Raw genomic sequence first — 27,813 nt, forward strand, 5'->3', positions numbered from 1 at the left:
ACCTTTCCAAATACCATTTCTTTCCACTCCCTCTTTCATCCTGGTTTGACTTCTTTTCCCTTTTGTTCGACGGTTTTCTAAACACAACAAGCCCGTTCAGAATCAATGTTTTCATATAATATGTGAACATTATCATCTGAACCAAGATCCTGATTCATCATCATTAACATATCTCACTCTCCTCGTATTGTTCGTTTCATCATGTTGTTCCTCCTCGTAAGATGTTTTTCCTTCTTATCCTGATTCGGGTCAATTGTGTTCGGAACACATCTTCGTCGTCGTCGTCGTCATCCTCGTGACGCTCATGAGAGGAGCACCCATAAAACAATGGAATGTTTCTGGAAAACAAAGAGAGGCAAAAGCTGTTGACCACCAGTGTCCTCCTCCTGATTTCCACCAACTTATTTCTGGTGGTGGTCAACGAGGAAATCTTGTGACCATGTGTGTGTTCCGTTGACCCAGTGACCCTTCCTTTTGCGTCATCTCCGTTTGTCCTTACGTGGTGTTTTCTCCCTTCTCACTTTTTCACTTTTCGGAACTTTTTTCTCTTCCGAATCTTTCCCTTTCCCGGCGTTTCGATTACCCACTTTCACCAACTCGTTTTCGAAAGGGGCGGAGTCGTCGAGACCATATCAGGTATTATGTTGAAATAGCCATCATTGTTGACCTAATTGCTGTAATTTCAAGATTCACATCAGATAACATAGAATCTTGAAAATCTGAGAAATCTTCATCTTTTGAAACTAGAAATTCAAATGACATCACTTTGCTTTAAAACTTTGAAAAATCTAAAATTAAAACGTTTATTTATCACTTTTAAAAGTTCATTAAAATCAGCACACTTATTTCTAGTCCCATCTACTTTTTCGTTATTTTTGTTCGATTTCATCCAAGATCATACACTTTTATAAAAGTTCGTTTCAAAATGCATTTGCAATCGGTTCATTTTTCAATGTACTTTCAACTTGAAACACTCCAAATTACTACTTATGAGTAGCTTTTACTCCAGAATTAGAATGCTTCACGCTCTAATTAATAGTATGTTCAATGTACTTCTCGGATCATATCTCTTGTACTTTCCTCTCTCACCTTCCCCAAATCAGAACCTCCTCGTCCATATCTTTAGTCAGAATCGAAAGTGGGCGTGGTCTCCTAGAAGGCGTATATTCGAAAATCAGTCGTCCATCTGACTTTGAATCTCGGTGAAGCTCCGCCTGCTCGTATAGGAATATATTGAAACACTATCACTCTTCGTTTCAGTTTCCGAGTTCTCATTTCGGCAATCGGATTTATCTCAAGAGTCATTTTTATTTTTAAGCTCCTCCGAAGAAAAATCGTGGCATTTAGATATCTTTGACAAGTAGATTAGTATGTTTGTACGTTGGAACAATCTTTCGATCATTCTCTGTATGCAGGAACTCCCATATTATCTTACTCATCAGAAGGGTCCTCCTATGCTTACTTACCTCTCATCAACTCTTGACCGGAAGTGCGAGGCACTCAGAGGTCCCGCCTAGACCCACTTGTATATCCATTTATTTAGTAATTGTCAATTTCCTACTAGGTATATTCTATGACGATTATTTTTAATCTCCAGATGGAACACTTCCAGATAAGATCCGTTTCAATCCTTACAGCTTATTAGTAGTGTTGTAAATAAAACACAATCAAATCGGCTTTCGAATTTCCATTTCCTTCTTCTGATAATTTTATCTATCCTTCCAGATGTACTCCTCACTGTTTCTCATTCTCATCATCTCATTACTTTGCGTTGTACTGGATGGAAAAGCCACTTCTGAACAACTCGACAAGCACCTTGGGGCCGGAATGAAACACGTCTCCTGTCAGATGAGAATCACCGGATTTTATATGAAACGACACTGCAAAAAACACTTTAATACAACACTCCGATGTGATTTAGACGGTAAGAACACCAGAACACCTAGAAATAAATCCCTTGAAAATCTTTGAGTGGTAAAAATGAAACTAGATAATCCAGATTTGAGTGAAAGCGGTTTTCCTATGATCGATAATAACCTACCAACATAATAAACTGCTTGAAATTTGATTGGTTGACGATAAAAAATACAAACACAACAAGTCAAGGCACATATCATCTCATTAGAATAGTAATAGGAAATGCGATAATTCGCGACTATTCTGTCAAAGAAATATAAAATTGCTTCGGGTGGTCAGTGAGCTTACAGTAAGATTTTAGAGTAATTAGAAGTTAACATTTCGAAGTAGTAGTAAATAAGGAAGCATCTGGACGGAGCAGATGCAAATTTATAGAATTCATTGCGTTACATTGTTGTTTCAATTATTGTTTCATACATCTTCCAGACAATGAAAACGGCTGATACCTTTCTTACAATCAAAGATTGAATGGTTTTGCAAAAACAACATCATAGACCAAATTACAGAACATGAACGACGATCTGTGAAAAAGGTGGCAAAGCTGTGTTGTGAGGATGCTCCAAGCTGTGAGCCATCTGAACTTTTCGATGAATTCTGCTGCCAAGGAAGCGGCTGCGAGGAGACTGAATGCCAGCCATGGGATGATTCATTGGAGGAAATTCAGCTTGCCAACCTTGTCTTCTCTTCTGATGAACTATTCAACACTCTTCAGGAACGGATAATTGCTGAGATGAAGCTGGGAAATCGTCCAGATTACTTTCCAGAAGTTTTGGCAGTATACTAGTGAGTTTGGACGACGATAAAAACAATTTTAAATCGGAATAATTTTCAGTGACAACCCGGAATTAATCGAAGAGAACGAGACACATATCCGCCGATACTTTAAAGCTCACCGACTTCAAACCGCCCATATTGCAAAATCATTCGGAATAATTCAACGTCATGATAACCAATTCAAATTTTAACTCGATCATATATAATCTCTGCTAACCTCTTTTTTTCTCACCTTTCCTTTTTCCCTCTTTTTTTGTTGCATTCCTCTTCTACCTCTCTCTATCTCTATCATTGTGTTGTGTATTATAATTGGTTTACTTGCTCCTAGTGTATCCACGTTTTGAATGAAAAAGATCTCAACCTTTGTTTCCGAAAATCATAATAAAATAACAATTAGTTGTACCCGTTAAATGTAAATTTGAAATAAAGACTAATAACATTTTGCGAAATTCTCTAAAGGCGATATGATAAAGATTCAATTGATCCATAATCCTCAACCAACTGCATTTGTCGAGTTATGACCATTTGCTCGGATTGTTTTCTGTCATAAACACGACGACTTCCTCCACAAAGCGGAAATTTAGGCAGGTCTTCGATAGCTTCTTCCACCTGAAAATCATTATAATATGCTCGTGAAACATATTAGGAATTCTAACCTCAAACGGATTCTTATTTTTAGTTTCAGGTAGAGAGAAATAAAGATAAACCAGTGAAACTGCAACAGGAGCCACAAAAAGAATCAAGTAGGACCACGCTTCTCCCAGCTGATTTTTCATCGGAAGGAATGCAGTAACAATAACAAATCGTCTGAACGATACAAAAATCACAAAGAGTTCCACATTTTGAAACTTACGAAAGCATTTGAATAACACTCGCCCAAGATTGTGCAGCACTTCGAGCTGCTTGTCCGACAAGCTCCGCATTAATAAAATAGCAAAGTGGACCAGGTCCAAGAGCAAAGAAAAATGTGAAGATGCAGATGAAACATATCAGAATGAATCCCAGAACATGGTACTGAAATACACATTTTTAATTGTGAAAGAGTAGGTTAAAAATAATTTGGCAGGCCTAGGTTTTGCAAGAATCTGCGTCTTATTTAGAAAACTCACTCCATATTGATAGAAAGTAAACATTAATCCGAAAATTATCAGGTTACAGAAAAGAATTCCAGCAAAGGAAATCAGAAGTAGAGGACGACGACCATTTCTATCCACAATTACAGCAGCAATAATTGACGAAATCTGAACATTTAACACTTTCCACTTGCGAATTTTCATATTTTTCACTCACCATGCTCACTACAGAAATAGCATCATTAGCTAGCGAGGCTTCTAGGACATCTAGTCCTGTATCTTTCAAAATTTCAAATGCAAAAGCATTAATGACGGCAACTCCACTGAATGACATCGCAAAGGTCACAACGACTCCGATGAATGCTTTGTCACGAAGGGATCTCTTTATGACTACATCCATCATTTTAAACTTTCTAGAAATATAATTGTAACTATAATTTCTAAGTTTCAGAATTAGATACCTTGTTGAGTTCTTCTGCTCCTCCTTGATCTCATTCAAATGTTTCTGAGCTTCAACTTCTTCACAGTTATAGTAATACGCGATAGACTTTGTGGCCGCTTCGGTAGCTCCTCTTTGAATCAAAAATCCTGGAGATTCCGGGAAAAATGGGAGAGCCGCGCCGAAACATAGCATTATCCCGATTTCAGTTGCATAGATGCACCACCTATAACATAAATATGATTTTATATACCATTTCATTTCCCAACCATAAATCGTCAGTTCCAAAAATCTGTGGCATGGCGACAACAGATCCACAAACAGTTCCCAGTTGAACACAAGTTCCTGTCATCATTCCCACCGCTCCTCTATTTTGTTTTGGACTGTAATTGTAATCAAATGAGTTTAAAAGTCCAAATTCCACTGATAATTCGCTCTCTCACCTTGCTTCCGAGAGAAATAATGCGGAGAGACCTAGACTGACAGATACCGACCAACCCATTACAATTCTCGAAACAATGTAGAGTTCGAAGAGTGGAATCTGCAAAAATGAAGATAATCTGTTGGAGTCTGGGACTATGGAGCAGCTAGATAAGGGGAAAGAATTTCGGAAAATCTTATTGTGAAGTCAGTAGCTAGGTTTGCATTTCTAACGTTCAATTTTTTTCATCTAGCCATCATGGAAGACCAATGTTTTCCAAACTTAGAACAGAGAGATGAAAATTCCGGGACCTGCTCCAAGTTTTCTATAGCTTTCATTCTCGAGTTTTAGACCTATTTCTTTTAAACAGTTTCAAAAAAAACTTACAAATTTCGATGCAATCGCCATACCACCACCCAAAACTCCAGCCGCAATAGAAATGTACAATCCATTTTTCCTACCAACCCAATCCGCAATAAATCTGATACAAAAGGAGCCAGCAAGTGCTCCCAAGAACAGGATAGCTACGACGAAACTCCAAATATTCTGAAATTGCTCAATTAGAATTTATTTCCAACTCTATCCAACCTGTAAAGTGTTATCTGATAAGCCACCATCGAATCGTTTTGCTAAAGTTTGATTCATAAAACTCAAAAATGCTTCTTGTGAAGGATTAGTTAGAACCAAATTGAATCCAAAGTGAAAAGATCCAGCAATTGAAGTTATCACAGCTACACATATCATCCGAAAACTCGGTGCTTCCACCATTCTCTGTTCCTGAAAAATAAAAAATTAGGCCCAGAAATCTCAAATCAAGTTTTTTTGCAAAGTTAACACGTCTACCTTTAACAAAACGAGAATGAGTCTTATCAGGATCGAGGAGGAGGAGACTGTCAAAAGTAAATTCGAGATTATTTTAACACTTTTCTAACGATTTTCCTAGTTCGTTATCAGTGTGAAAATTGTGATAATTTGCACACACAAGCGTGACAATTTGATGAGTGGGACGGTGTAAAGAATCAGATGAAAAAGGAATAAGAGAACTTATAAATAATCCCGGAATCGGAGAAAGGAAGTTTATGTTCAAAATGTTCAACTTATTTATATCAATGTTTCTGATCATTCAATTAAAAAGGGAGATCTTTCTCTCAAAACAAAAACAACAGCTCCTCTTTAAAAATCATTTACCCCGCTCTGCTCCGTTTTCGATAAAACTGAAATGTGACATCACTTTACAAATAAAAACATTATAAAAGAGCAACATATTAAGCATACGGCATAATGAAATGATACACGTGATTCAAGAAACGGACTCTTTCCTCTCAAACATTTGTTATGAGGATAGTTCCCATTCTTATCTCATTCAAACCTATCAAATACGTAGTAGCAGTTAATAACAAATTAAAGTACAAAGACAATTTCGATCTTTCAACTTGAACTTACTGTCTACCTCACTCGATTGAACTTTTCAGTGAGCAAAAATTGTTTTTTATCGAAAGAAATGATGTTGGTGTCTCAAGTTCAAAAAACTTGCCTCATAGAACCGTAAAACAATTTTTATAATCTATGTTATCATTAAACAAACTAACGTTTTACGACCGGAGAAAAAAAATTAAGGGCGAGTGTCAAACTATCAAGAGTTTTTTTTTCAGTTTGTGAGGGAATAGACTCGGAATGAATATTTTGGAGTACATAGATATTGGTTTTCTGAAAATATCCCAATTTTAGCTTTAGTTTGTCAAAGCTGATATCAAAACTGACATGCCTAGAGTCTGCAGTTGTGACTTGTATCGTTTTGATACGGATGGTTCCTGTCTCAAACATTGTACAAGGACTGTTTGGATTTGCGCATAATGTAATTAAACAGAAATTTCATTTGAGAATTTTGACAGAGTAAGAAAAAATCTTAACTGATAACTCAACAGCTAAGTACTGTTTGAAAAAAACGCTACTATAAAGCCACCATTTGAAAACATACAACTGTACTATGAAACTCCCTGGGAACACCTTTTATACCAAAGATCTTGTTTAGTATGGTCAAATTATGTACTCTAAACTACCCGGAACGTCATTTGTTGTGGTTACGGAAGGCTGAGTTTTGTCTGTGAATCCAGAAATTTCCGAACATTTTCCAAGTGCAAAGATTAAAACAAGAATATCCTTGGTTTTCCGCTACTCTTAAAATTTCAGTAGCCACATTAAAACCCTCGATCTTTATGATCCAAAGAATTAGAGAACCCTTTCTATTTTGTTTTCAATTCTTCTTCGATCCACACCCATCTCTGGTTAAAAAATGCATTGCATCATGAATTCACAATGCTGAGCCCCCAAAAAGATATTCTGAAGAAATAAATTGTCTCACTTAATTAATCAATTGACATTGTTCGTAATTCAATTTACTCATCTTGAATAGCGATTGGTGAGATACATTCAACGCGTTTTTTCTCTTTTTTCTTCTTGTACGCATGATGTGTACATGTTTCTATTGCTAAATCTTCCCATTTTCTAGTTTTGATACCATAGGGTCTGACAAAGAAGTCCTACAATGTTTTTAGTTTCGAACCAATTCCAGATTGTGATCTATGTGTTGTGACCTTACTCGAGACGGCTGGCACGCCTACATTTAAAATGACTCGAAGGTGTTTCAACGAATTATTCATCTCGGCTACGTGATTTAAGTTCTTATTTTCCTCTTGGTAACCCAGTCGAGTTCGGATTCATGTTCTTTCAGAGTTTTCAGAAAGTTCAGGACTCTCATTCTGAGTTTTTCTATACCTCAATTCTAAGTAAACCTTCTTTTTCTCCATAACAAAAGATAACTTTTTGTTATCACAGCGGACACACCGGTAAATGAAATCATTCCTTTTCATAATATAATATTCTCCTTCTCATAAAAACACGACTTATTCGACTCATTTCCTGAGGTCTACACGTCAACCCACTTGTCTCATTTACCTCCATAGTTGCTTCTGATCTTGAAATTGTCTCAAACCCAATTCAACGTCTAGAGGTGTTTCATGAGTTTTTACTTCCGTATTCGATTCCTTGAAAAAGAAAAACTCAACTCTCCAACTCTCGGATAAACCGCTTTTTATCATGCATTCATCAAGCTTATTCAAAAGACTCATAGCTTTCAGCATGTTTTCACCAGCTCTCCTAGTTTTATGATATCTTTTAAAAAACAAGATACAAATTTTGAATCCTGATCGTTCGCTGTTTTCAGAGAAAAGTGACTACATTTTCGAGCTTCTAAAAGTGAGTTGATAGGGAAGCTTATTCAGAAGTGTTTTTTGAATTGTACTAACTGTTTTCATAACATGAAATACATATGAGACGTGTGGCAGCAATAGTGGTTATTATGATATTTTTTCCGGTTTTTGACATTCAGAGGTCATGTTCGATGCCTCGTTCCTAGTGTTTTTTAATTTCTGTTCCAGGTTCATGATAAGCAGTACGAAGACTTATGTAATCGGATAGGAAATATCTTCAGACAGGTTCAGGGACTGAATTTATCTATCCTTGTGCATGAGTTTTTGCCTTGTGTTGGGCCAGTTCTAACTATATCGCCCATACTGTATGAAAACTGACACACGGAAATTGTTAACATTAATTACTTTCAATTGTTCCTCCAAGTCAATTTAGATGTAAATTAACCTTAGAAAAAAGTCAAGCCCAACATTTTCTGAGAATGACGTATCACAGACTGCGCTGTTTAGGTTGAGGAAGATTGATGATGTTGCACAAAACGAATGTCTATTCCATGTGGTAAGAACATCGTGCTATTACTTTTTCGTTCAATATGTTAATTTTGTGACTGACTAGCCGTAGTATAAAAACCAACCCTAAAATTAGACTTCCTTCAACCCCCTCAATGGACTTTCTCTGATCGCCCTTTTCTCCGGAAACACTTTTCCAATCACCTGTCTTGAATGAAGTTTCAACTTTGGACGTAGTTGTACGTCTATTTTGGAATAACTCGGACTGAAATAGAACTAGATTCTTCTCATATTAAGAAACAAGATGTTTTTGAGTAATCCCTCCTCCATCGGAACCCCGGAAAAATTCATTTTGACATAAAGAAGAGAGAAGAGAAGTCCCCTTGAGATGAGTCAGACTCATTTCCCTTTTTTTAAAATCACACGTTTTTCCTTTTCTTTTTTGTCTTCGCAATTCGATTTCCTACTACCAATTAGTATTTCCTGACACTTAGTCAACGCAATGAAATTCATCATCTGCAATTGACAAGTGAATTCCGTCATTTCAAGTCTCGCATTGTTTTCTTTTTCTTTTTCTTTTTCTTCCTAATTTCATTTCCAGAAGTTTTTTTGTTGCTTGTTCCTCTTGTCTAGAAACTATTGAATCGTTTGATCCAACATCTCTCATCACAAGAATTGAATTAATCGCATGCGGAAGATGCTCTCTAGGAGCACCATAAAACAAAACAGAGCTTTGGTAGAAAAGAAGAAAAAGAGCACATTGGGTTGTCGAATGAGAGAGATAAAAAGAGAAAGAGAAAAGACGGGGCCAGTTGCTGCTAGTATGATGAAAATTAATTCGAAGATCCCACAATGTTGTTGCGAATCGAATTGAAAAAATTGCTCCTCAATATTTTTTCGCACTTTTTGATTGGGAAACATTGCTTTCTTTTTTCTTTTTATCTTTGTTGGATCTAGATTTTTGGTTTTGAGAATTGGGATTTCATATTTTCGAATTCTGGGTTACTCACTCTCATATTTTGAAATACAAAAACTCGTGATCTGTTTTTCGTACTTTCAATCTCCACGACAAATTTACGTTCATTTTTTGGAGTCTGTACTAGTTTTCACCTTTGAAATTTGCTGGATTACTATTAATAAACAGAATTTCGAACACCTGGTGAATCTGAAAATTCTATTGGTCTAATTTCCAGAATTCAGTTTTGCAAGTGACTTAGCAAACAATTTTCGAATAATTTTAATTGAAATTTTTTGGAAAATTTTTGAGAATTTTATGTCAAATTCGCTGAACTGTTTTTTGCTCAGAACAATTTTTCTCACTCTGGCTTTTTAATCATGTAGGTCTCGTCAAATTAGGGAAAAACATCCCTGAGCAGTCTAGACTATTTCTTTGAAAACAAATAGGCATGAAATATCCCAAAAATGTAATAATTAGAAACTCTGATTCCCAGAATTGCTGAACACTTCCGAGTACTCGTTCTCAATGGTTATCATAAATTTGAATTGGTCTGAAAGTGTGAAAAGTTCAAAAGATGCAATCCCAAACTTTTTCGCAGAATCAATTAAGTATTCCAGGCTCATTAATTTTTTGAGCTACAAATTGAGGAAGTTAGGAGGAAGCCTGTTCTTTGAAGTCTTCATTATATAATTTGTTTAATGAGATGAAGATTTTAAATTGTTGTTTTAAATAAAATACAGTATTTTCAAGTAAAACTTTATTGATAGTTAGTTTAGACCGAAAATCTCTCTCACCGTTTTTGAAATGTTGAGAAAACCAAAACTGTCAGCAAGCATGTGTTTCAGATGACAATTGTAAATTTTTGGCCTTGCAGTTGACATTTTCAGCCAGTTTTTATATCAGTTCACATTTCATAGTCTGTTTTTTGACACTTTTGTATAAAATGTTCAGTATATTTTACTTGTTTCAAATTTATACAAAAAGTAATCTCTAACGTAAATCGGGATATAAGCTCTTCTGAAAATTCGTCCCATTTTCAGCATAATTTTGCAGAATTTTCAAAATACCGTACTTCTTATAATGCTATATTTTCTACTTTTGTATGTACTTGTCCTAGATCGCTAGTGCTGCTAGTGACCTAGATCCAGCTAGAGCTGAAAACGAAAGTATCCTGAACTTTCAGTCTGTATCTCCGAATCAAACCAGAAGTTCTAAAAGTTTTTGAATCCTGGTTCTCCTAATCAGAAGATCCTATCAGATATAAGTTCCAAAAATTATGATTATAGAAACATTTTGAACAAATATTCAAAATCCTAACGACTACCCCTTTTTCCCTTTTTTGAAACCTCCTTACCAGCGTTGCGGCCATTTTTAGCCTGACTACTTTCCAATGAATTCCGCATTTTCCCAACTGGCCGAGGCATCTGAATTCACACGTATCAAAACCGATTATCCAATAATCTATCCGAAAACTCCGTATTGTTTTGTTCCAGTCTGAATGCCATGAAAAGGAAAAGTCAGTCTTGAAACCAAATTATGTTTTCAAACTAAAAAACATTTGAAATAAATAGATTCTAAGAAGGAGAAAAAACACACTGGCCGTCATCCGAGCCTTCTGAATCATTCTAGAGACGAACCAGACTCTTTTTCCTTCTTTTCTTGAAGAAATAGGCTAGAATCGGCATTAGGAAACCAAGAGAGAAAGGCGGCTCCTTCATCATTGCCCAAAGTTTTGTTGTGATTTGTGCATCCCAATTCTCTTTCCTTTCCTTGTCCTCCCCTTCTATTCCATCCTATTCCTCCCCGTCACTTTGAAAATAATGCAGTCTCGTCACTGCTTTTCAAGCACTAGAGCTGCATGAACTGCAAATTGAATTTGAGGAGAAGCTTCGCCATTTTGTTTCGAGTGAAAAAAAGACAATGAACACGTTACGTGCGCAATCCTCCGTCCTATTGGTAGCTTTCTCTTCCAGCTTTTTTTCCCTCTACACTGCTTTTTCTTCTATTTCCAATTAGACCCAAGACTTGGGGGCTTACTTTTCATATTTCATTCCTGCGGTTTCCAGAGACAAAGATGAAATGATGAAATGTTCAGTGGCCAATAGTCAAAAAGAAAGATACATCATTCGAAGCCTCTTGGGACTTGTTTCTCCATACCAGCCCCACACTTTTCCACGTTTTTCCTTATTCATAAGTCGTGAGAATATTCTATTTTTCGATTCATCTTCTCGATGAATTCATTAACATCCAGAGGGGGGAGAATGTGACATTTCACTTGAAATCTAGAAGAAGAAGAAGATTTTATTTCGAAGAAGCACACACAACATTCTCTCGAGGATGACTGATTTCTTACCAGAAAAGTTTCGACTTGATCTTTCTCTCTCCAATCTTTGTTGTCTTGCTAGATTCAAACAAAAACTTGAACCTATTTTGGACTTTCCAATTAACAAATGCACTTTTTCTTCCTCGAAAATGTTCCTTGACTCTGAAATTCGAATTCCAGACGTCAACGCCACCAATTAGTCATCAAGTTCAAGAACCATTCCTTTTAATTCCAACCTTCTCTTTTTTGAGTGATTTTCCATCCGGAGCAGCGAAAAAAACATTACCAACGTCTTCCTCGACTCTCCTGAGACTTTAGTTTCTTTCGGATTCTTTTCCCTATTTCTTTTGTTTCATTGGTTTAAAGTTTCTCGAGTAAAACTTCAATATTTCCAGGATGTGCTAGATATGGAATGTCCCCATGATGCTCAGTTGTTTGACACGGACAGTAACAGTACCCAAGCGATTCTTCGGAAGCTTGCACATTTTCAACGGTTTGTTTCATTGCATCTAAAAATAATGACAAAAAAACCAATGATTAATTGTCAGATGGTACCAGCCAATTCACGGATATGTATGTGTACTCATCTGCGTTTTTGGTATCTTCACCAATTTTGTGCATGTGGCAGTTTTATCGAGACCCAACATGCGCAACTCGGCCGTCAACTGCATTCTAACAGCAGTGGCTGTCTGTGATATTGGAACAATGGCATCCTATCTCATTTATATTATACACTTTGTGCTGAGGAGGAACAATTCATGGTAATAATTGATGGGGGATGGGGATACACATCTGGAGCTAAAAGGAAAATATTTTGGATATATTTTGATGAGTCAAAAAATCGAACCGTAAAAAAAGTGTTCAACAAGCAACAACAAAAACATTTTCAGAATTTAATAAATTTTTAATAAATGCATTACAGCACTCCAACGTTCACTCATTCTTGGTTACAATTCCTTTTATGGCATGTTGTTTTGAGCATCACACTACATACGACATCTTTATGGTTAGCTGTGGCAATGGCTTTCATTCGACGGATGACTCTAAGGGTTACAGCATTGAACAGGTATCCAGGGATTCTGAAATAAACCAAAATGAAAATCTGAAAATTTCAGTCAATGGCAGCGACCGAAGTTTGCTTGGAAGCTGTGTCTTATCATATACATTATTGTTTTCATTTTATGTATCCCCAATATGTTAGTTCACGAAATAGCAAAAGTGGAGGGTCACAGTTGGAAACCGAGTCCGTCTTGTAAAGGGTTCCCGACAAATTATACAGAACCGGTGTACACTTTTATGGTTAGCCACGCGGCGACGATTAATAATTGCCGATTATTTAAATGGAATATTTGGATGATTGGCATTTTGTTCAAGGTATGGCATAACAGGGGATATGTAACAAATTGAAACAAGAAATTACAGATTATTCCTTGTATATTGTTGATTTTCTTATCATTTGGGTTGGTCGCGAAGATTCGGGACGCAGAACGGCATCGGAGGAAATTGACGAGTGTGCCATCGAACGCATCAACAGATTCAAAGCCGCTGAAAAAGTGAGTTTCGGAAACAAGATATCATATCACTTCACATCAAAACTTTCAGGAAGAATGGAACACCAGATCGGACAACACTGATGCTTGTAGTAATCTTGTTGGTGTTCTTAATCACAGAGTTCCCTCAAGGAATCATTTCAATTCTCTGTGCAATTTTCACGACTGATGTTCACAAGTAGGTCACAATGGTTTAAAATTTCTTCAAGCTTTCTTAATTCAGATATCTCTACTTCTATATCGGCGACGTGTTGGATCTCCTCTCACTCGTCAACTCATCTGTAAATTTTGTTTTATACTGTGTCATGTCATCTCGCTACAGACAAACTTTCTGGGAAGTTATCATACCTTCATGGGCTTATGCGTGAGTTTTTGATATTAAAATTTTAATGTCATCTTATAATTTTCAGCATGTGGACTACTCGTAGAGGATCTCCAACGGAATTATCTCAATTACAAATGAACAACAGTTTACGGCTAGGGAGGTGAGCTACTTTGAAATTGAAGAGACTTCTGAAGCAAATGCTTTTTTTCCAGGAAACAGAGTTACACCCCACTTGCAACGGAACCAGATCCGGGACGAGACGAAGAATGTAGTTTCGAAGCTTCAATGTCGGATAATCAGAATAGTAGCAGGGAGCATCAACTGTGAAGTTTTCGACTCTATTGAGAACATTTTCATAATATCTTTTTTCATTTGATCTCGGTTCAAACTCCCTTTGCATTCTTTGTGATAACTTGGCTCATGTTCAAATTCTACCGCTTTCGCATTTTCCTTCCGATTGTATTACGGGTACACGTTTTCATTTTTTGTTTCCAAATTTATTTTCATGTTATTAAAAAAATAATTTTTCTTTCTCGACGTGTTCTAGAAATTTCCACTTCCATGAAAAAACCCACGAACTCTGGTTTATTTTGGATTCAAATTCTTTCAAAAGGTGAGATTCTTGTAAGTGACAAAAATATCAAAATCACCCGGCGAGCTTCGATCATTTAGATGATTATGCAAGACGTCAATAGCATAATAATTGATGTCCTGAGCGCCAGTACTCATGAAAAGCCAATATGCAAAGTGATCCATGAAGACAGAATTCTGAAGATGTTGGATATGTCAAAAGAAGTGATTAAAAGTCAGGGAGCACTTGTTGAAGTGGACGCGCCGATGAAGGTGTGCGGCGATATTCACGGACAATTCCCGGATCTCGTTCGACTTTTTCATCGTGGTGGATGGCCGCCAACTTCTAATTATTTGTTTCTTGGTGATTATGTGGATCGAGGAAGATTCAGTATTGAGACTATTGTTCTCCTGTTGGCTTACAAGGTAAATTTCGTTTCGTATTCTTTTCGTGAAAGATGGAAAGTCCAATAGTACGCAAGAGTTTCTCCCTCCCCTCGCTGCAAAAGTTTCTATCATCTCTCGTGTCACAAAGTGACAGAAGTGTTGATGCGAGTCAGGATAAGCTGTCAAAAATTGAAAAGTGACGTCAGTCTGAATGATGAATATTCTTGCACTTTCAATATCTTCAATTACATTTTTTCTGGTGTTCAGGTCAGATTCGCCAAGAATTTCTTCCTGCTTCGTGGAAATCATGAGTGTGAATACGTGAACAAGACTTATGGATTCTATGAAGAATGCCAAAAACGATACCAAAGTACACGTCTTTATGACGCTTTTCAGGTCTGGAAATACACTGGAAAATGCAATTTTTCATTTATTTGTTCTCGTTCAGGACGTGTTCAATATTCTCCCGCTATCTGGACTAATTGCTGAACGAATTCTATGCATGCACGGTGGTCTTTCGCCTCATTTGAAATCTCTTAACGATTTGAGAAACATAACGAGACCAACTGCAGGAAAAACTGGATTGGAGGTCGATTTGCTTTGGGCTGATCCGATTATTGGTCTCACCGGTTTTATGGAAAATCAAAGAGGAGCTGGTTGTGGATTCGGAAGAGATATTGTTCTCAAAACTTGTGCTGACCTGAATCTTGACTTGATTTGTCGAGCACATCAAGTGGTTCAAGACGGTTATGAATTTTTCGCAGGGAGAAAACTTGTGGTAATATTATTCTGAGGTTCTGAGGCTCCTCAATGAACGGTTTCAGACTATTTTCTCGGCTCCCCACTACTGTGGACAGTTCGACAATTGCGCCGCTTTCATGTCCTGTGATGAGAAGCTTCAGGTATTTTTAGAAGTTAGAATAAAAATTATTAAGTAGACATTTCAGTGCTCATTCGAAGTGCTCCGCCCAACGAGTGGACGGCTGGAAATCCGTGAGAAAACATTGTTGAAGGATGAAACGACGTAGTGAACCTGGAGATGGAGAGAGTAAATAAATTTATGAGATTGATTAGGTTTTTTGTGACGGGGTGAGAAATTCATTAGAATATTTGAAGAAGATTTAAACTTTTTTGTAGTTGATAACTTTTTTTACTGTTCTGTATGCTCTGATCAGTGTCGTTAGTGTGAGAGAGCGAATAGATGTCAGACACTCTAGCTTCTCTGCATTCTCACTCACCCTCGATCCCGTTCTATCATTTATCGTTCGACTAAAATTACGAAATATGGACGACAAGTGGACGAATACAAAATATAGATATAGAATCTGCCAGTCATCTAGAATAACCTGAAGGAGTCACGTGACCTAGCATGACTCCGTGACACAGTCTCAAAGTCATCTCACTTCCTGATATTCAGACAGAAAATCACATGTTTCCTTTCGCAATTAACTTTACTATAACTATGTCAAACCCATCAAGCTTGTTTTTTTTAACGTGGGAATGTGACAAATCACATTATGTAAACGTGACTATCAGTAGAATCATTCATGTGTGAAGTTTGAAGATGACTATTGATCTACAGTAACCATCTTCAAAAAACTTGCAAAAATCACAACGTGCGAACTAGTAAGAGACCAATCAGGTGTGGGTGCACGAGTACCTTCTTTGTGATCCGTTCTAACTTTTCAACGACAGAAAAAACCGTCTAACGAGAACAACGGGTACATACTTATCTTTGATTTGTGTTTCAATACAAAAATATGGTATGACAGGGGCGACGAACTGGCAACATCCGCCAAATTGATAATTGAATTAGACAATGACCACGTGTGGAAAAAGAGAAATGAGTGTATGTCTTCGTCGTCATCAAATTAGAAGATCAACCCTCCTCCCATTTCGTTGAAATCAGAAAGCGCCTGTGTCTAAGTCTCCGATCAGGCGACCTCACTGGGTTTCTCCTTTTAAGAAATTTTTCGCATAACTACACTTTTATTTGACAACTCATTTTGGTAACTTTCAACTTTATTCACTTCCTTACTTTTCAAAAAATCACTTGTCAAAAAATGAACAACTTGAAAGTGTTCGGACGACTCCAAATCGCAAAAAGAAGCTATTCCCCGCTTCCAGTCGACCCATTATTACGGTTTAAAACTATTAGTCAAACACAAAAAGCTCCAAAAGTTTTAATAACTGGATCTCTCGGACAACTCGGTAGAGGACTCAACTCAGTCTACAAATATATGTATGGATCAGAATGCGTGGTGATGAGTGATATCGTCAGACTTCCTGCAAATGCCACAGATGTTTGTAAGTATAACTCTAGATCTGCGGGATCTGACAGTCTGATTGTTCTTGTTTCAGCTGATTACAACTATCTGGATATCTTGAATCAATCATCAATCGAAGAAATCGTTGTCAACAGAAATATTGATACAATCGTTCACTTCTCAGCACTTTTATCAGCAGTTGGAGAGCAGAATGTCCCATTGGCTTTGCAAGTGAATTGCAGAGGAGTTGAGAATATTCTTCAAGTTGCAGCGTAAGTCATTTTTCAATTGGATTGATGTTGGAACTATGCTCTCAATTTTTCACTTTTTGTTTCTAGAAAACACAAACTCCGAGTCTTTATCCCATCCACAATCGGAGCATTCGGTCCAACGACTCCCAGGGAAAACACACCAGATCTCACAGTACAGTGCCCCACAACTATTTATGGAGTCAGTAAAGTATATGCTGAACGACTCGGAGAATACTTCAATCACAGATTCGGAGTTGACTTCAGAAGTATGAGATTCCCGGGTATTATCTCTGCAACGAAGCCAGGTGGTGGAACTACTGGTAAGAAAAAAAAGATTAATTTCGTATCTTAAGCAAAAACCATTTTCAGACTACGCAATTCAAATCTTCTACGATGCACTCCAAAAAGGAAAACACACTTGCTACCTGCGACCAGACACTCGTTTACCAATGATGTACGACACCGATTGTATGGCTTCAATCATTCAGTTATTGTCTGCTGAAAGCGAAACATTGAAGAGAAGAACGTACAATGTAACTGGATTTTCATTCACACCAGAGGAAATTGCTGATGCAATTCGACGAGTGATACCAAGTTTCGAGATTGATTACGATATCTGTCCAATAAGACAAGCTATTGGTAATTGATATATAATCATTCTTTCTTCAATTCATGAAGAAATTTTCAGCTGACTCATGGCCAATGTCATTGGACGACAGTGAAGCACGCAAAGATTGGGGATGGAATCCAGAGTACGGACTCGAAGAAACAGTTCAAGTCATGTTCGCATTGCTGAGAAGAGAAGAAGATAAACCGACAAAGATAGTCTCGACTGCATGAAACTGGTTGTTACATCAATAAATCATTTAATTGACTTCTTGCAGAAAAGTGACAGATAATTGAGAGATAGAAAATGAGAGAGAAAATTTACACTTGGAACAGATATGAAGACATCATTGGGTGCAATATGAGTATGAGAGATACCACTTAGATTGGAATGTCTGAGAAATTTGGAGTTTCAGGGATGGGAAATCAGATAAAGATAGGTTGACAGCTTTATTACGTATATATTTTCACTCTATTATACTGGCATGCTGACTGATTCGTCTATTTTTTTGTTTATCTTCTGGACATTTGGAGTCTGCTGATTCAAGGTCGCTCATGAAATTTAATATTTGTTGAACCAATTTGGAAAGAAAATCCTACAATATCATTTAATTTACAACTACTTTTAAGAATTCAACGAAAAAATAGACACCTACCAGATGAATCTGAAATTTTTCAAGAAGGGTGTGATCCACTGGGAACTACAACCAGTTGGCAATTCAAATGACATTTATTCATTGTTAGAGAGCAGATTCCCAACGAGATTCAGGGTGAGAAACGAAAAAGTGATTGAAATGAAACGACGCTGTAACAGTTGTCAACGGAAGCACACACATTCTCTGCTCACTTTGCGTTTCTCTCGTTCTTTTGTTTTAGGATTATCTGGTGCTCAAAATTAAAACTTGTTCAATAATGCAAGGTGAGTCATAATTTTTTGAATTATCTGAAATATTATAACTGATTCCAGTTTGTAGAATTGTTCCTAGAAAACTCGAAGCTCTCAATACCTATATTTTTTCAGGAAATCCCTATCTAAACTATCAAGGAGCATTTGGAAACCTCACAGAAACTGATAAAAAGCAGCACTGCAGTTTAAGGATACAGGTTACATTTTCAGGTTATCATTATACTTTTCATATTCAGTTTTTTTCAGACATGGGTCTACATTCACAGTGGAATCAGTATCGTCACATCACTTCTAGGAATCACACTGGGCTCAATTTTACTTGTGAGAACGGAATGGCACGAGAAACTTTTCCTGTATAGACTGACACTTGCTGTAAGTGTTTCCTCTGCATGAATCAGTTCCCAGAAAACTGTTTTTCAGTATCTTCGTAGATCCGATCCGAGTAAGTACTGGATAGTCTATCGGGTATTCTTTGGTGTCTGGATAGCGGTACATTCATTGCATTTGGTTACGATTGTCCTGACAGTTATAGGAGTTCATGTGAGTTTTTTTTTGTAAGAGAACTAGTTTCAGTACGGTTATTTTCAGAAGACAAATTTGAAGCTTCTGAAACCTCAACTTTTTGTTCTTGTTTTTCAAATTGGCCTCTTCATATTGGGTATTTCAAGTCTTTTTGTGTACAGTATGACCGGCACTCGCGTGGCATGGCTTGCCTTGTTCGTTGTATTGTTTCATACTTTATTTGCGAGGTACGTTCTTCTGATTGTTTGCAAAAAAATTTAGATCAATTTTCAGCACAAATCTATATCTCCTTGCAAAATTCCACAGGTTTTTAGACGAGAAACTAATGATTTTGAGGGACATTTTGAGTGCGCAAGCAAAATCAGTTCACTTCAAGGACGACTCCTCGTTTTAATTAAATTATCAAATTTATTGTACATTACTGAATCTTCACTTGAATAGGTACCAAATCGAATGAAATTTTGTACCAACTTTATCATCTACCAGTTTGATCAGACCACTTCCATACGCAAGATTTCTGATTGGTGTCGACAGGAAAAATTTGAAAGTAAGGGAACTGCTGCAAATGACAGCCTTCAAATGTTTCCGAAATTTAAAATTAATAAGTTTTTATCTGCTATTGTCGGAAAATATGCAGTTTACAAAAACATGATGTCTTCTTCTACAAAGTTCAAAAGCATTTTGTATCTATAAGCTTCTGCATTTACTGTTGTTCCTCCAATCGGTTTCATTCCAAGAAATTCCGTTTATCTAATGGGATCACGATCGCCAAAAAATACATTTTACTAAAACAAATCTTCTATATATTTGCCAGACTCTACTTGGTCGTCTTACAGTACCGTCCAAAAGGTTGTAAACTTTAGCCGTTTTCAGTTTAAATTGGCAACTTTGAGAGTGTGCCATGATAATGCTGATGATCCCATCAAGTAGATTTTTAATGAATTATACAGATCAAAAGTAGAGCTTCATTTTTGTTGTTGACAACTTTTTTGTACGGCCACTCCCTAGATAGTTATAGTTATTTTAAGACGACAGCCCAAAAATTGCACTATTTTGCATTGGTCGATTTGAAGCAGAAATTACTTTGTCAGTACGTAATTTGCTAGGGAGTGCCCGTACAAAAAAGTTGTCGAATACAAAAATAAAGCTCTACCTTAGTTCTGTATAATTTATTAAAAATCTACTTGATGGGACAATCAGTATTACCATGGCACTCTCTCAAAGTTGGCCAATTTCAAAAACGGCCAAAGTTCACAACCATTTGGACGGTACTGTACCAACATTAGCTATAAGAATTGAAAAAAAAACTTAACTCACTTCTTGTGGAATTTCAGTCTCATCTGCTTACAAACATTCATCAACTTTTTGAGATCGCAAGTAAGTATTGCTCAAGTTCATACAGATTAATCTAACATAATAGATTTAAATCAACTTGTTTTTGTAGTCAAGTTTATGAAAAACTGTTAACATTTTCGCATACTCACTAATTTGAGATTTCGCTATGAAAATCTTTTATTGTGATTTTTTTACATTCAAATTCAAGTTTATTCATTTTTCTAGGAAAACATAATATCATCAAGAAAACCCAAAACCATATCGTATTTTGCAATTATCGGTGCGATATGATAGATATGAATATGTTTCTGCTTTTGTTGTTGTTGCTCCAAAATTGGTATAATTCCAAGAAGCTCTGCAAACCTACTGGGAGCACCATTACCATGATGTTTGACACAGTAATCGAAGAGAACATCTGCATATTGCTGACGTTCTGGGATAATGATTGACTGCGCATGCTCCGATAAACCATGTATAGCTGAATCAGATTTCATTAAATGGATAATGTCAATTTCAATGTGATGTGACTCACTCGGATTGCAGAGGCAAATTGCTTTGAGTAAAACGTACTCTGTCGGTTGAACATTACAACGGATTAATGGGGCGAATGCCATCGAAAAAGCAGGATAATTGTATTCACTGAAAATGCATTTCCTTGTTCGATTGAAACATTTTTAACTAGAAAATTAATTGTGTCATCCTCTGAGCGCAAACTAACGGAAAGTTAGAAAAAACTCACTCATTTTGTGGAGTTATCGTACCATCTGGCTGCAAACATTCATCAATTTTCTTCGAGATCGCAAAATAAGTATTGTTCAAATTCATACAGATCAATGTGACATGAGAGATCAAAATCGCCTTGTCTTCAAAGTCAAGTTTATGGAAAAACATAAACGTTTTTGCATACTCAATATTGGTTAGAGTGTTGATTAACATCCAAATTTTTCTGAAAATTATAATTTAGATTTGACATAAAACTGAAGTTCGCACTTGTTGGGTGAAAAATGGCCTGGCTTATCTGGAACATCTCTAATTCCAGATTTTCCTAAGATGTCTTCTTTCACTATTTTGTCTCTTGGAAGTGGCCATCCGGGCATTGGCTGAAAATACTCTGTGTTAATATGACAACACTGTGATTTCATACCCCTAATCTATCCGCTATACCAAATCGACTCTGCCGTAATATCATTTCTTCAAATGTTCCAAACTCGAAAAAACTTGGATTATAGGCTGATATTCGGAACTGTTCGATCTTCAGTTCCAGGTAGGATAGCATGTTTATCACCTGCTTAGAATTGGTTTCTCTTGTTTCCAACACACATATTTTGAGATTAGCTTGTTGTTCTTCATCTCTGGTTCTTTTTACAAGCTGCTTGAAGTTCAGTGCATTCTCTTCTTCACTTTTTAATTCCAATGCCAGGGGATTCATCCCAACATCGATACATTTTTTATAACGGCACGCTTGGCATCGTAAATGGATTACAGCTGCAAAAAATGTGTAAGGAGAATAAATTCTATTGAAAATGACTCACTTCTTTTTGAAAGATCAAAACAGTCTTCATTCAATTTACATTTGAATTCAGTATTCGAAACACACATTCTTCGGAAGAAAGTTTTACAGCCCTTACAAGATGCAACACCACAGTGATGTCCTTTAGCTGCACGAAGACATATTTCACACTCAGCTGGCCGTTTTCTCTGAAATCAGAAAGCTAGCTCATAGAGCTATCAGTATCTTACCGGTGGTGAAGTTTCATTATTCAACTGCGAAGGCGGCGATGTGGTCAGTGCTTTCATTCTGGACATTGAAAAAAAGAAATGAAAATGGGCTCGTCGGAAAAATTGCTCCAAAGGAAAACTGGATTACACTAGTTCTGTCGTCTAGAACAATTTACTTATTGAATGAAATCGAGAGAATTAGATAGCAGACTATTGAAAAGGTTGTTTTCGATATTAAGAATCAAGATTGATACTAACGAGACAACACATCTCTCCTTGAGAACTGTCATTAGAGTCAAAGATTTGATCTTGATTTGAATGTACTTGTCCACATTTATGGTCATCAAGTCAGAAAAAGATCAATTTGCGCAACATGTATCATGAACAAAAAATCAAAATGATGATTGGACTTTCTGTGAGAACTTTGGGTTGTTATTCTCCGAAATTGTGTGGGAAAAATAAAGAATTATCGACAGGAAAAAAAAAAGAAAATCGAAAAATGAATTAATAATCAGATCTCACTCAAAATTAGGGGGTGTCCTTTTTAAAATAGATGTTTTTTCATCTCAATAACACAAATTCTTCGGTTTGTCTGCGAGAAACGTCATTCGGATTGTCTAAACCTATTTTAAACAAAAAAACACGAATTCTGAACAAAAGTACTGAAAACAAGGAGTTTGAGTTCTAAGTTTGAGACTGACATGACGAGAATCCATAGTTTTTCTCACCAACTCCGGGCGTATGTATTTTGATATAATCCGAGATTAACAAAAATCGAAAGACCAACTTTAGTCTATTCATAGTGGATTCAGATCTCTCAAGTGCATAAAGTTCACGTGCAAGACTCTCTGGTCTTTAGGTTCTTTGCAAGCTTATTAATAACCGCTCATTACATCCTAAAAGAACCTTTTGACTCGTTCTTAATTTGTTGTGGTTAGTGCTCTGTAAGGGGGATGTGCGGGATGGGAATGAAGGCAGAATGCTTTTATTCTGTTCATCGAAAATTAATTCGAGATGAATCACAACGGGGGGTATAAAGTTCAGAAAATACATGAATGCGGAAGCAAAATGAGTCGTTGTCTTCAATGTTTTTAATAATTATTTATTCAAACTGCTGAAAAATAAAGATTTTAATACTCTGAAAAGATTCATGTTTTCGATAGATTAGGTGATTACATTGTTTGTAAAAATGGTAGAAGTGATAGAATTATGAAAAGTTCAAAGAGAACTGAAGAATTTTTATTATTCAAATTTCAGATCGCTTCAGGTACGCGTTCGAAGGATTATCCAGTAGCCCAATCTCTCAAAATCTGAAACAAATCGACTCGAGTCGGAGACATATCATTACTGAACTCCACGAAACGCCCATAAATTCTAGTGATAACTCTGACAAACCGGCATAGTCTATTTTTCCACGTGCCTCATTTATACGTCGGTAAATTACAGTGTGCTACTCTAATTTTCACATGTCTGGAAAAACGAAAAAACGGATTGAGTCAGAACCTCGCATCATAAATCATTCGTCCACAAATTCACTCGTTTTCCCATTACTTGGTCAACAAAGATTCACGCCTACCTTTCTATTCTACCTCATCTCTTCAGGTCACACTTTTCTTCTCTCCGAAAGAATTCATATTCAACAAAAGAAATGTATATTAATTCCAAGCCCCGCCTCGTTGCATGCTTGTGCTGACATAAAAATCAGAAACCATTTTCTTTTATAATGAAAATGCAGCAACTGAAAGAGGTAACCCACCGATAATCATCATCTCTCCACACTCTTATCTATCAAAAGATCAAACAAAAATAGTGGTAGAGAATGATGAAAACGTGCGATAAGTGATAGAAATCGAGAGGGAGCCGGCCACTTCTTCTGCAACGATGCGGCTACCTGCGCCACGTGCGTTCTTATCAGAAAGAGATAAATTATTTCTCAAGGTGATCGTAGGAGAGAATGTGTTGAATTGCAAAGAAGTTCAATCAACTGCAAGATCAAACATTTAACATCCTCTCCGTTACAATTGACAGGAATTATATCATTGTTGTAGAGACCAAGTTTCAAAAAAAGAATACATTCGGATTTCAGGATTTTATAACCTCACATGTTTTCCGACAAATTAAGTGTATTATTTTACAAGTGCACTGTAAAACATAAGGAAAAAAACAAAGTGTTTTTAGACTTTTTCAGGTAGTATATATTTTATACGCCTTTGTTTTCAGTTCCACGTGTCCGAACAGTACAAATACCTCTTCTGGAGTAGATTTCACTATCTCTTAAAACGTAAAATTGATTTTCCTATTTTATTATTCAAAATCAATTCTCTGCTTATATAAATATTCAGAATCCGATGCAGAAAATAGTAGTTAAAGCATCTCTATTTCTTGTCGTCAGTCGAAAAAACTCAACTTTCAGATTGCGCCACGCTTTCAGACAAAACGATTCTTGCCCAATTTTTTTGAGGATAAAGTAAAACTCAAAAACTCTATTTTTGTTGTTGACTGCGTTTTCGTACGACCTCTCCATAAATAAATACTACATAAGAAAGAAGTGAATCTTAAAAAACTACTATTATCATTTTAGTGATCCCGAACTTCCACCGCCCATATCTCTTTAGGAAAGCATCATACAGAAAAGTGCTCAACTACGAAAATAAGAGAGTTAATTTGTTCTTTTCAACTAATTTAAATTTAAAGCTCTTGGACAAATCCTGACTTCATGGGGCGCTTTCAAAAGTTAACTTATTTTCCACGACTTGGTTACCTAGAACAGTATGATGACTGAGAAAAAGTGAACCAATTCTTAAAAGTTCTATCCCTTTCGGAACTTCATATCCATTTTCCTGGTTTCTGACCTCTAATTTTCTCTACTCGAACCCAGTATGTTCCTCCACAACCAATGAAATATAGAACCACGTGCTGCAAACGTTCCCGATAAGATCTTATTAGCGGTAAACGTAACTTCTTTCAGATAACAATCAGTTGCATTCTCGGGTTTTTAATTCTGTGAACAGTATCTAATGATCCGAAGCAATTTCCTTAATTTCTAATTTAGAAAAAAAGTTTTCCCTTCTAAAGAATGTCTCGATTACTCGTCACGCCTCGGGTATGATCTGATCTTCGGTGAAGTTTGCCCCGCCTCTTTCGTTCTTTTTCTTGACCAAGGATGTCCATTTTTATTACCATTTTCATCATACCATCTGGTCATGACTTTGTTTAAAACTCTCTGTTCAAGTTTTTTATTCTTCAAATCATAAAAATGTGAAGTCTGTCTTCCCTCCCTCTCCTCAACAATAAAATCTGTTATCAGTCTGTATGTTTTTGATTGAAAACTGTAAACTGTCAATATGAAGGAAGCCGCATTGATGAAAGGAATGCTCTTTCTTATATTAAAAATGTGAGCTTTTTGTAACATTGACGCTTTCAATGTAATTGGATTTCAGATCTTGTGAGAGCCAGTATAAAATGAATCAGCAGCTAGAGGAACACTGTAGAAATTTTTTGTTAGCGTTTGTTCCTCGGTAAAAATTATTGTGAAAGCAAATAATGATAGTTATACTTCTGTCAAGTGGGTATAGGTGTTCTCACTCAACTCAGATACTCTTGAAGAACTTTGAGTAGTTCCTGCCACTTTCAAAGAATACAAAAATAATCCAAAAATGACTGTTCCAAACTATTCGATTCTCACAGAAACTTAAAGTTCAATAGTTCAATAATTAAAGTATTAAGGAACTTCTGTTTTTTAATTCTTCAAAACTTATCCCTCCCCTTTGGCAGAACCAATACCAAACATCTCTCTTCCTCTGATCATTTTCTAGACCTCCACTATCTACAGTACACCCAGAAGACCTTGTCATAACACAACCATTGAAACATTCTGAACTACCAAATTCTGTTTTATTAACCTACTAAATGTTTATTCCTTTTCTCTCTTTTTTGTTAGTCTACTATCTTTTTCTCGCAGCATTCGTGTCGTTTTTATCTTTCTTCGGAAAGACCGTGAAGCCATTAAATGAAAATAAAATCACGTGACTTCTCAACACCTCAATCTTTTTTCAGTATTTCAACCCGACACAACAATGAGGTCGCCTATGCATCAGAATCAACTTACGTTGATATTGGGAGCGTTCCAGGTATACATATAATGAGCATACGACTCAAAATCATATATTTTTAGGCTGCTTTCCTGGTCATCTTCGCTCTGTACGGTAGCTATGATGCAAGTGCTCTTCCAAGCAAAGAGAAAAATGTGGAAGAGGCCGTCAGAATGACAAATCTCTATCCACTTTTCCAAGATACTCATGTAATGATCTTCATCGGATTCGGTTTCTTGATGACTTTCTTGAAACGATATGGATTCTCTGCTGTTTCTATCAACATGCTTCTCGCAGTCTTCACTATTCAATGGGGAATTATTGTACGTGGAATGGCTTCAGCTCATAATGGATTCAAGTTCACAATCTCCCTGGAACAACTTCTGACCGCTGACTTTGCCGCAGCTGTTATCCTGATCTCAATGGGTGCTATGCTCGGAAAACTTTCACCATCTCAATATGTTATCATGGCTTTCTTCGAGACTCCAGTTGCTCTTATTGTTGAGCATATCTGTGTCCACAATCTTCAGGTATATAACTGTGATGTATTTCCAAACATCATGCATTCTATATTTCCAGATCAACGACGTCGGAGGATCCATCATCGTGCACGCATTCGGAGCCTACTTCGGTCTTGCCTGTGCCAAAGCCTTCGGAAAGAAGGAACAACGTGGACATCAAAACGAGGGATCTACATATCACACCGATATCTTCGCCATGATTGGAGCAATCTTCCTCTGGATCTACTGGCCATCTTTCAATGCCGCTGTTGCTGCTACTGATGATGCTCGTCAAAGAGCTGTTGCTAACACTTTCCTCTCTCTTTGCGCTTGTACCATGACTACTTTCCTGGTTTCTCAAGCTGTTGACAAGCATGTAAGTATTACAAAAAAAGCAACTGTTGGTTAATGAATATAGGATTTCAGAAGCGTTTCGACATGGTCCACATTGCCAACTCAACTCTTGCTGGAGGAGTTGCCATTGGAACCACCGCTAACGTTGTTCTCGAGCCATACCATGCCATGATTGTTGGTGTTATTGCTGGAGCAGTTTCAGTCATTGGATACAAGTATATTACGGTAATGAACCCCTTAAAATTTCTTTTGCAACCAGAAGATTTATAGCCATTCCTTTCCGAGAAACTCGGAATCCATGACACCTGCGGAGTCAACAATCTCCATGGAATGCCAGGACTTATAGCTGGATTTGCTTCAATCGCTTTCTTGTTCATCTACGATGAATCCCGCTACCCAGCACAGTAAGAGATAGTTTGAAAATTCTCAACTTCAAAAGAACTTGATTTCAGATACGACAAAATCTACCCAGGAATGGCTCGTGGTGAAGATGGAAAGAGAATGTTCGATGAGAAGACTCAAGCTTTGAACCAACTTATGGCTATTGGACTTGTCTTCTTGGCCTCTACTGTCTCTGGATATATTACTGGACTTTTATTGAAATTGAAGATTTGGGATCAAGTTCAAGATGAGGAATATTATGCTGACGGAGACTACTTCGAGACTCCAGGAGATTATGATTTCACTTCAAGAGTAAGAAACTTGAAGGTGAACTTTAGAAAAATGAGTAGTTTGTTTTCAGATTGTGACATCCGTCTCGAAGATTGAGGTAGCCGAATACAATCCACTCAGCCAAAAGGAAGTCTGA

General features: G+C 36.8%; 8 protein-coding genes across 8 annotated transcripts; 6 read left to right on the forward strand and 2 right to left on the reverse strand.

Annotated features, from left to right (window-relative positions):
• Positions 1-1,725: 1,725 nt before the first annotated feature.
• On the forward strand, positions 1,726-2,882 carry GCK72_017733 (uncharacterized protein; the record flags this gene model as incomplete). The annotated part of the gene is made up of 3 exons (XM_003112332.2): positions 1,726-1,924; positions 2,424-2,700; positions 2,750-2,882. The coding sequence occupies 3 exons, from the start codon at positions 1,726-1,728 to the stop codon at positions 2,880-2,882; spliced, it is 609 nt and encodes a 202-aa protein (XP_003112380.2).
• Positions 2,883-3,144: 262 nt separating this feature from the next.
• Positions 3,145-5,392, reverse strand: GCK72_017734 (uncharacterized protein; the record flags this gene model as incomplete). The annotated part of the gene is made up of 10 exons (XM_003112319.2): positions 3,145-3,300; positions 3,348-3,498; positions 3,545-3,705; positions 3,801-3,932; positions 3,982-4,177; positions 4,226-4,429; positions 4,473-4,586; positions 4,647-4,744; positions 5,012-5,170; positions 5,213-5,392. The coding sequence occupies 10 exons, from the start codon at positions 5,390-5,392 to the stop codon at positions 3,145-3,147; spliced, it is 1,551 nt and encodes a 516-aa protein (XP_003112367.2).
• A 6,636-nt stretch (positions 5,393-12,028) lies between these two features.
• On the forward strand, positions 12,029-13,823 carry GCK72_017735 (uncharacterized protein; the record flags this gene model as incomplete). The annotated part of the gene is made up of 9 exons (XM_003112764.2): positions 12,029-12,114; positions 12,170-12,382; positions 12,544-12,687; positions 12,737-12,995; positions 13,044-13,174; positions 13,224-13,349; positions 13,395-13,535; positions 13,582-13,656; positions 13,709-13,823. 9 exons carry the CDS (start codon positions 12,029-12,031, stop codon positions 13,821-13,823), a joined length of 1,290 nt encoding a protein of 429 aa, XP_003112812.1.
• A 351-nt stretch (positions 13,824-14,174) lies between these two features.
• GCK72_017736 (uncharacterized protein) lies at positions 14,175-15,481 on the forward strand (the record flags this gene model as incomplete). Its single annotated transcript, XM_053732230.1, has 5 exons — positions 14,175-14,492; positions 14,721-14,849; positions 14,902-15,231; positions 15,278-15,355; positions 15,401-15,481. 5 exons carry the CDS (start codon positions 14,175-14,177, stop codon positions 15,479-15,481), a joined length of 936 nt encoding a protein of 311 aa, XP_053581143.1.
• Positions 15,482-16,516: 1,035 nt separating this feature from the next.
• Positions 16,517-17,811, forward strand: GCK72_017737 (uncharacterized protein; the record flags this gene model as incomplete). Its single annotated transcript, XM_003112650.2, has 5 exons — positions 16,517-16,760; positions 16,815-16,992; positions 17,059-17,291; positions 17,341-17,610; positions 17,660-17,811. The coding sequence occupies 5 exons, from the start codon at positions 16,517-16,519 to the stop codon at positions 17,809-17,811; spliced, it is 1,077 nt and encodes a 358-aa protein (XP_003112698.2).
• A 678-nt stretch (positions 17,812-18,489) lies between these two features.
• On the forward strand, positions 18,490-19,400 carry GCK72_017738 (uncharacterized protein; the record flags this gene model as incomplete). Its single annotated transcript, XM_003112534.1, has 6 exons — positions 18,490-18,496; positions 18,599-18,681; positions 18,731-18,856; positions 18,905-19,024; positions 19,073-19,233; positions 19,280-19,400. The coding sequence occupies 6 exons, from the start codon at positions 18,490-18,492 to the stop codon at positions 19,398-19,400; spliced, it is 618 nt and encodes a 205-aa protein (XP_003112582.1).
• A 1,162-nt stretch (positions 19,401-20,562) lies between these two features.
• GCK72_017739 (uncharacterized protein) lies at positions 20,563-22,138 on the reverse strand (the record flags this gene model as incomplete). Its single annotated transcript, XM_053732231.1, has 7 exons — positions 20,563-20,819; positions 20,874-20,980; positions 21,081-21,287; positions 21,332-21,441; positions 21,486-21,826; positions 21,874-22,039; positions 22,082-22,138. The coding sequence occupies 7 exons, from the start codon at positions 22,136-22,138 to the stop codon at positions 20,563-20,565; spliced, it is 1,245 nt and encodes a 414-aa protein (XP_053581144.1).
• Positions 22,139-26,136: 3,998 nt separating this feature from the next.
• Positions 26,137-27,813, forward strand: GCK72_017740 (uncharacterized protein; the record flags this gene model as incomplete). Its single annotated transcript, XM_003112591.2, has 7 exons — positions 26,137-26,190; positions 26,235-26,681; positions 26,731-27,027; positions 27,078-27,230; positions 27,276-27,409; positions 27,458-27,698; positions 27,748-27,813. The coding sequence occupies 7 exons, from the start codon at positions 26,137-26,139 to the stop codon at positions 27,811-27,813; spliced, it is 1,392 nt and encodes a 463-aa protein (XP_003112639.1).

Source organism: Caenorhabditis remanei, chromosome V, assembly GCF_010183535.1.
Source record: "Caenorhabditis remanei strain PX506 chromosome V, whole genome shotgun sequence".
NCBI classification, from domain to species: Eukaryota; Metazoa; Nematoda; class Chromadorea; order Rhabditida; family Rhabditidae; genus Caenorhabditis; species Caenorhabditis remanei.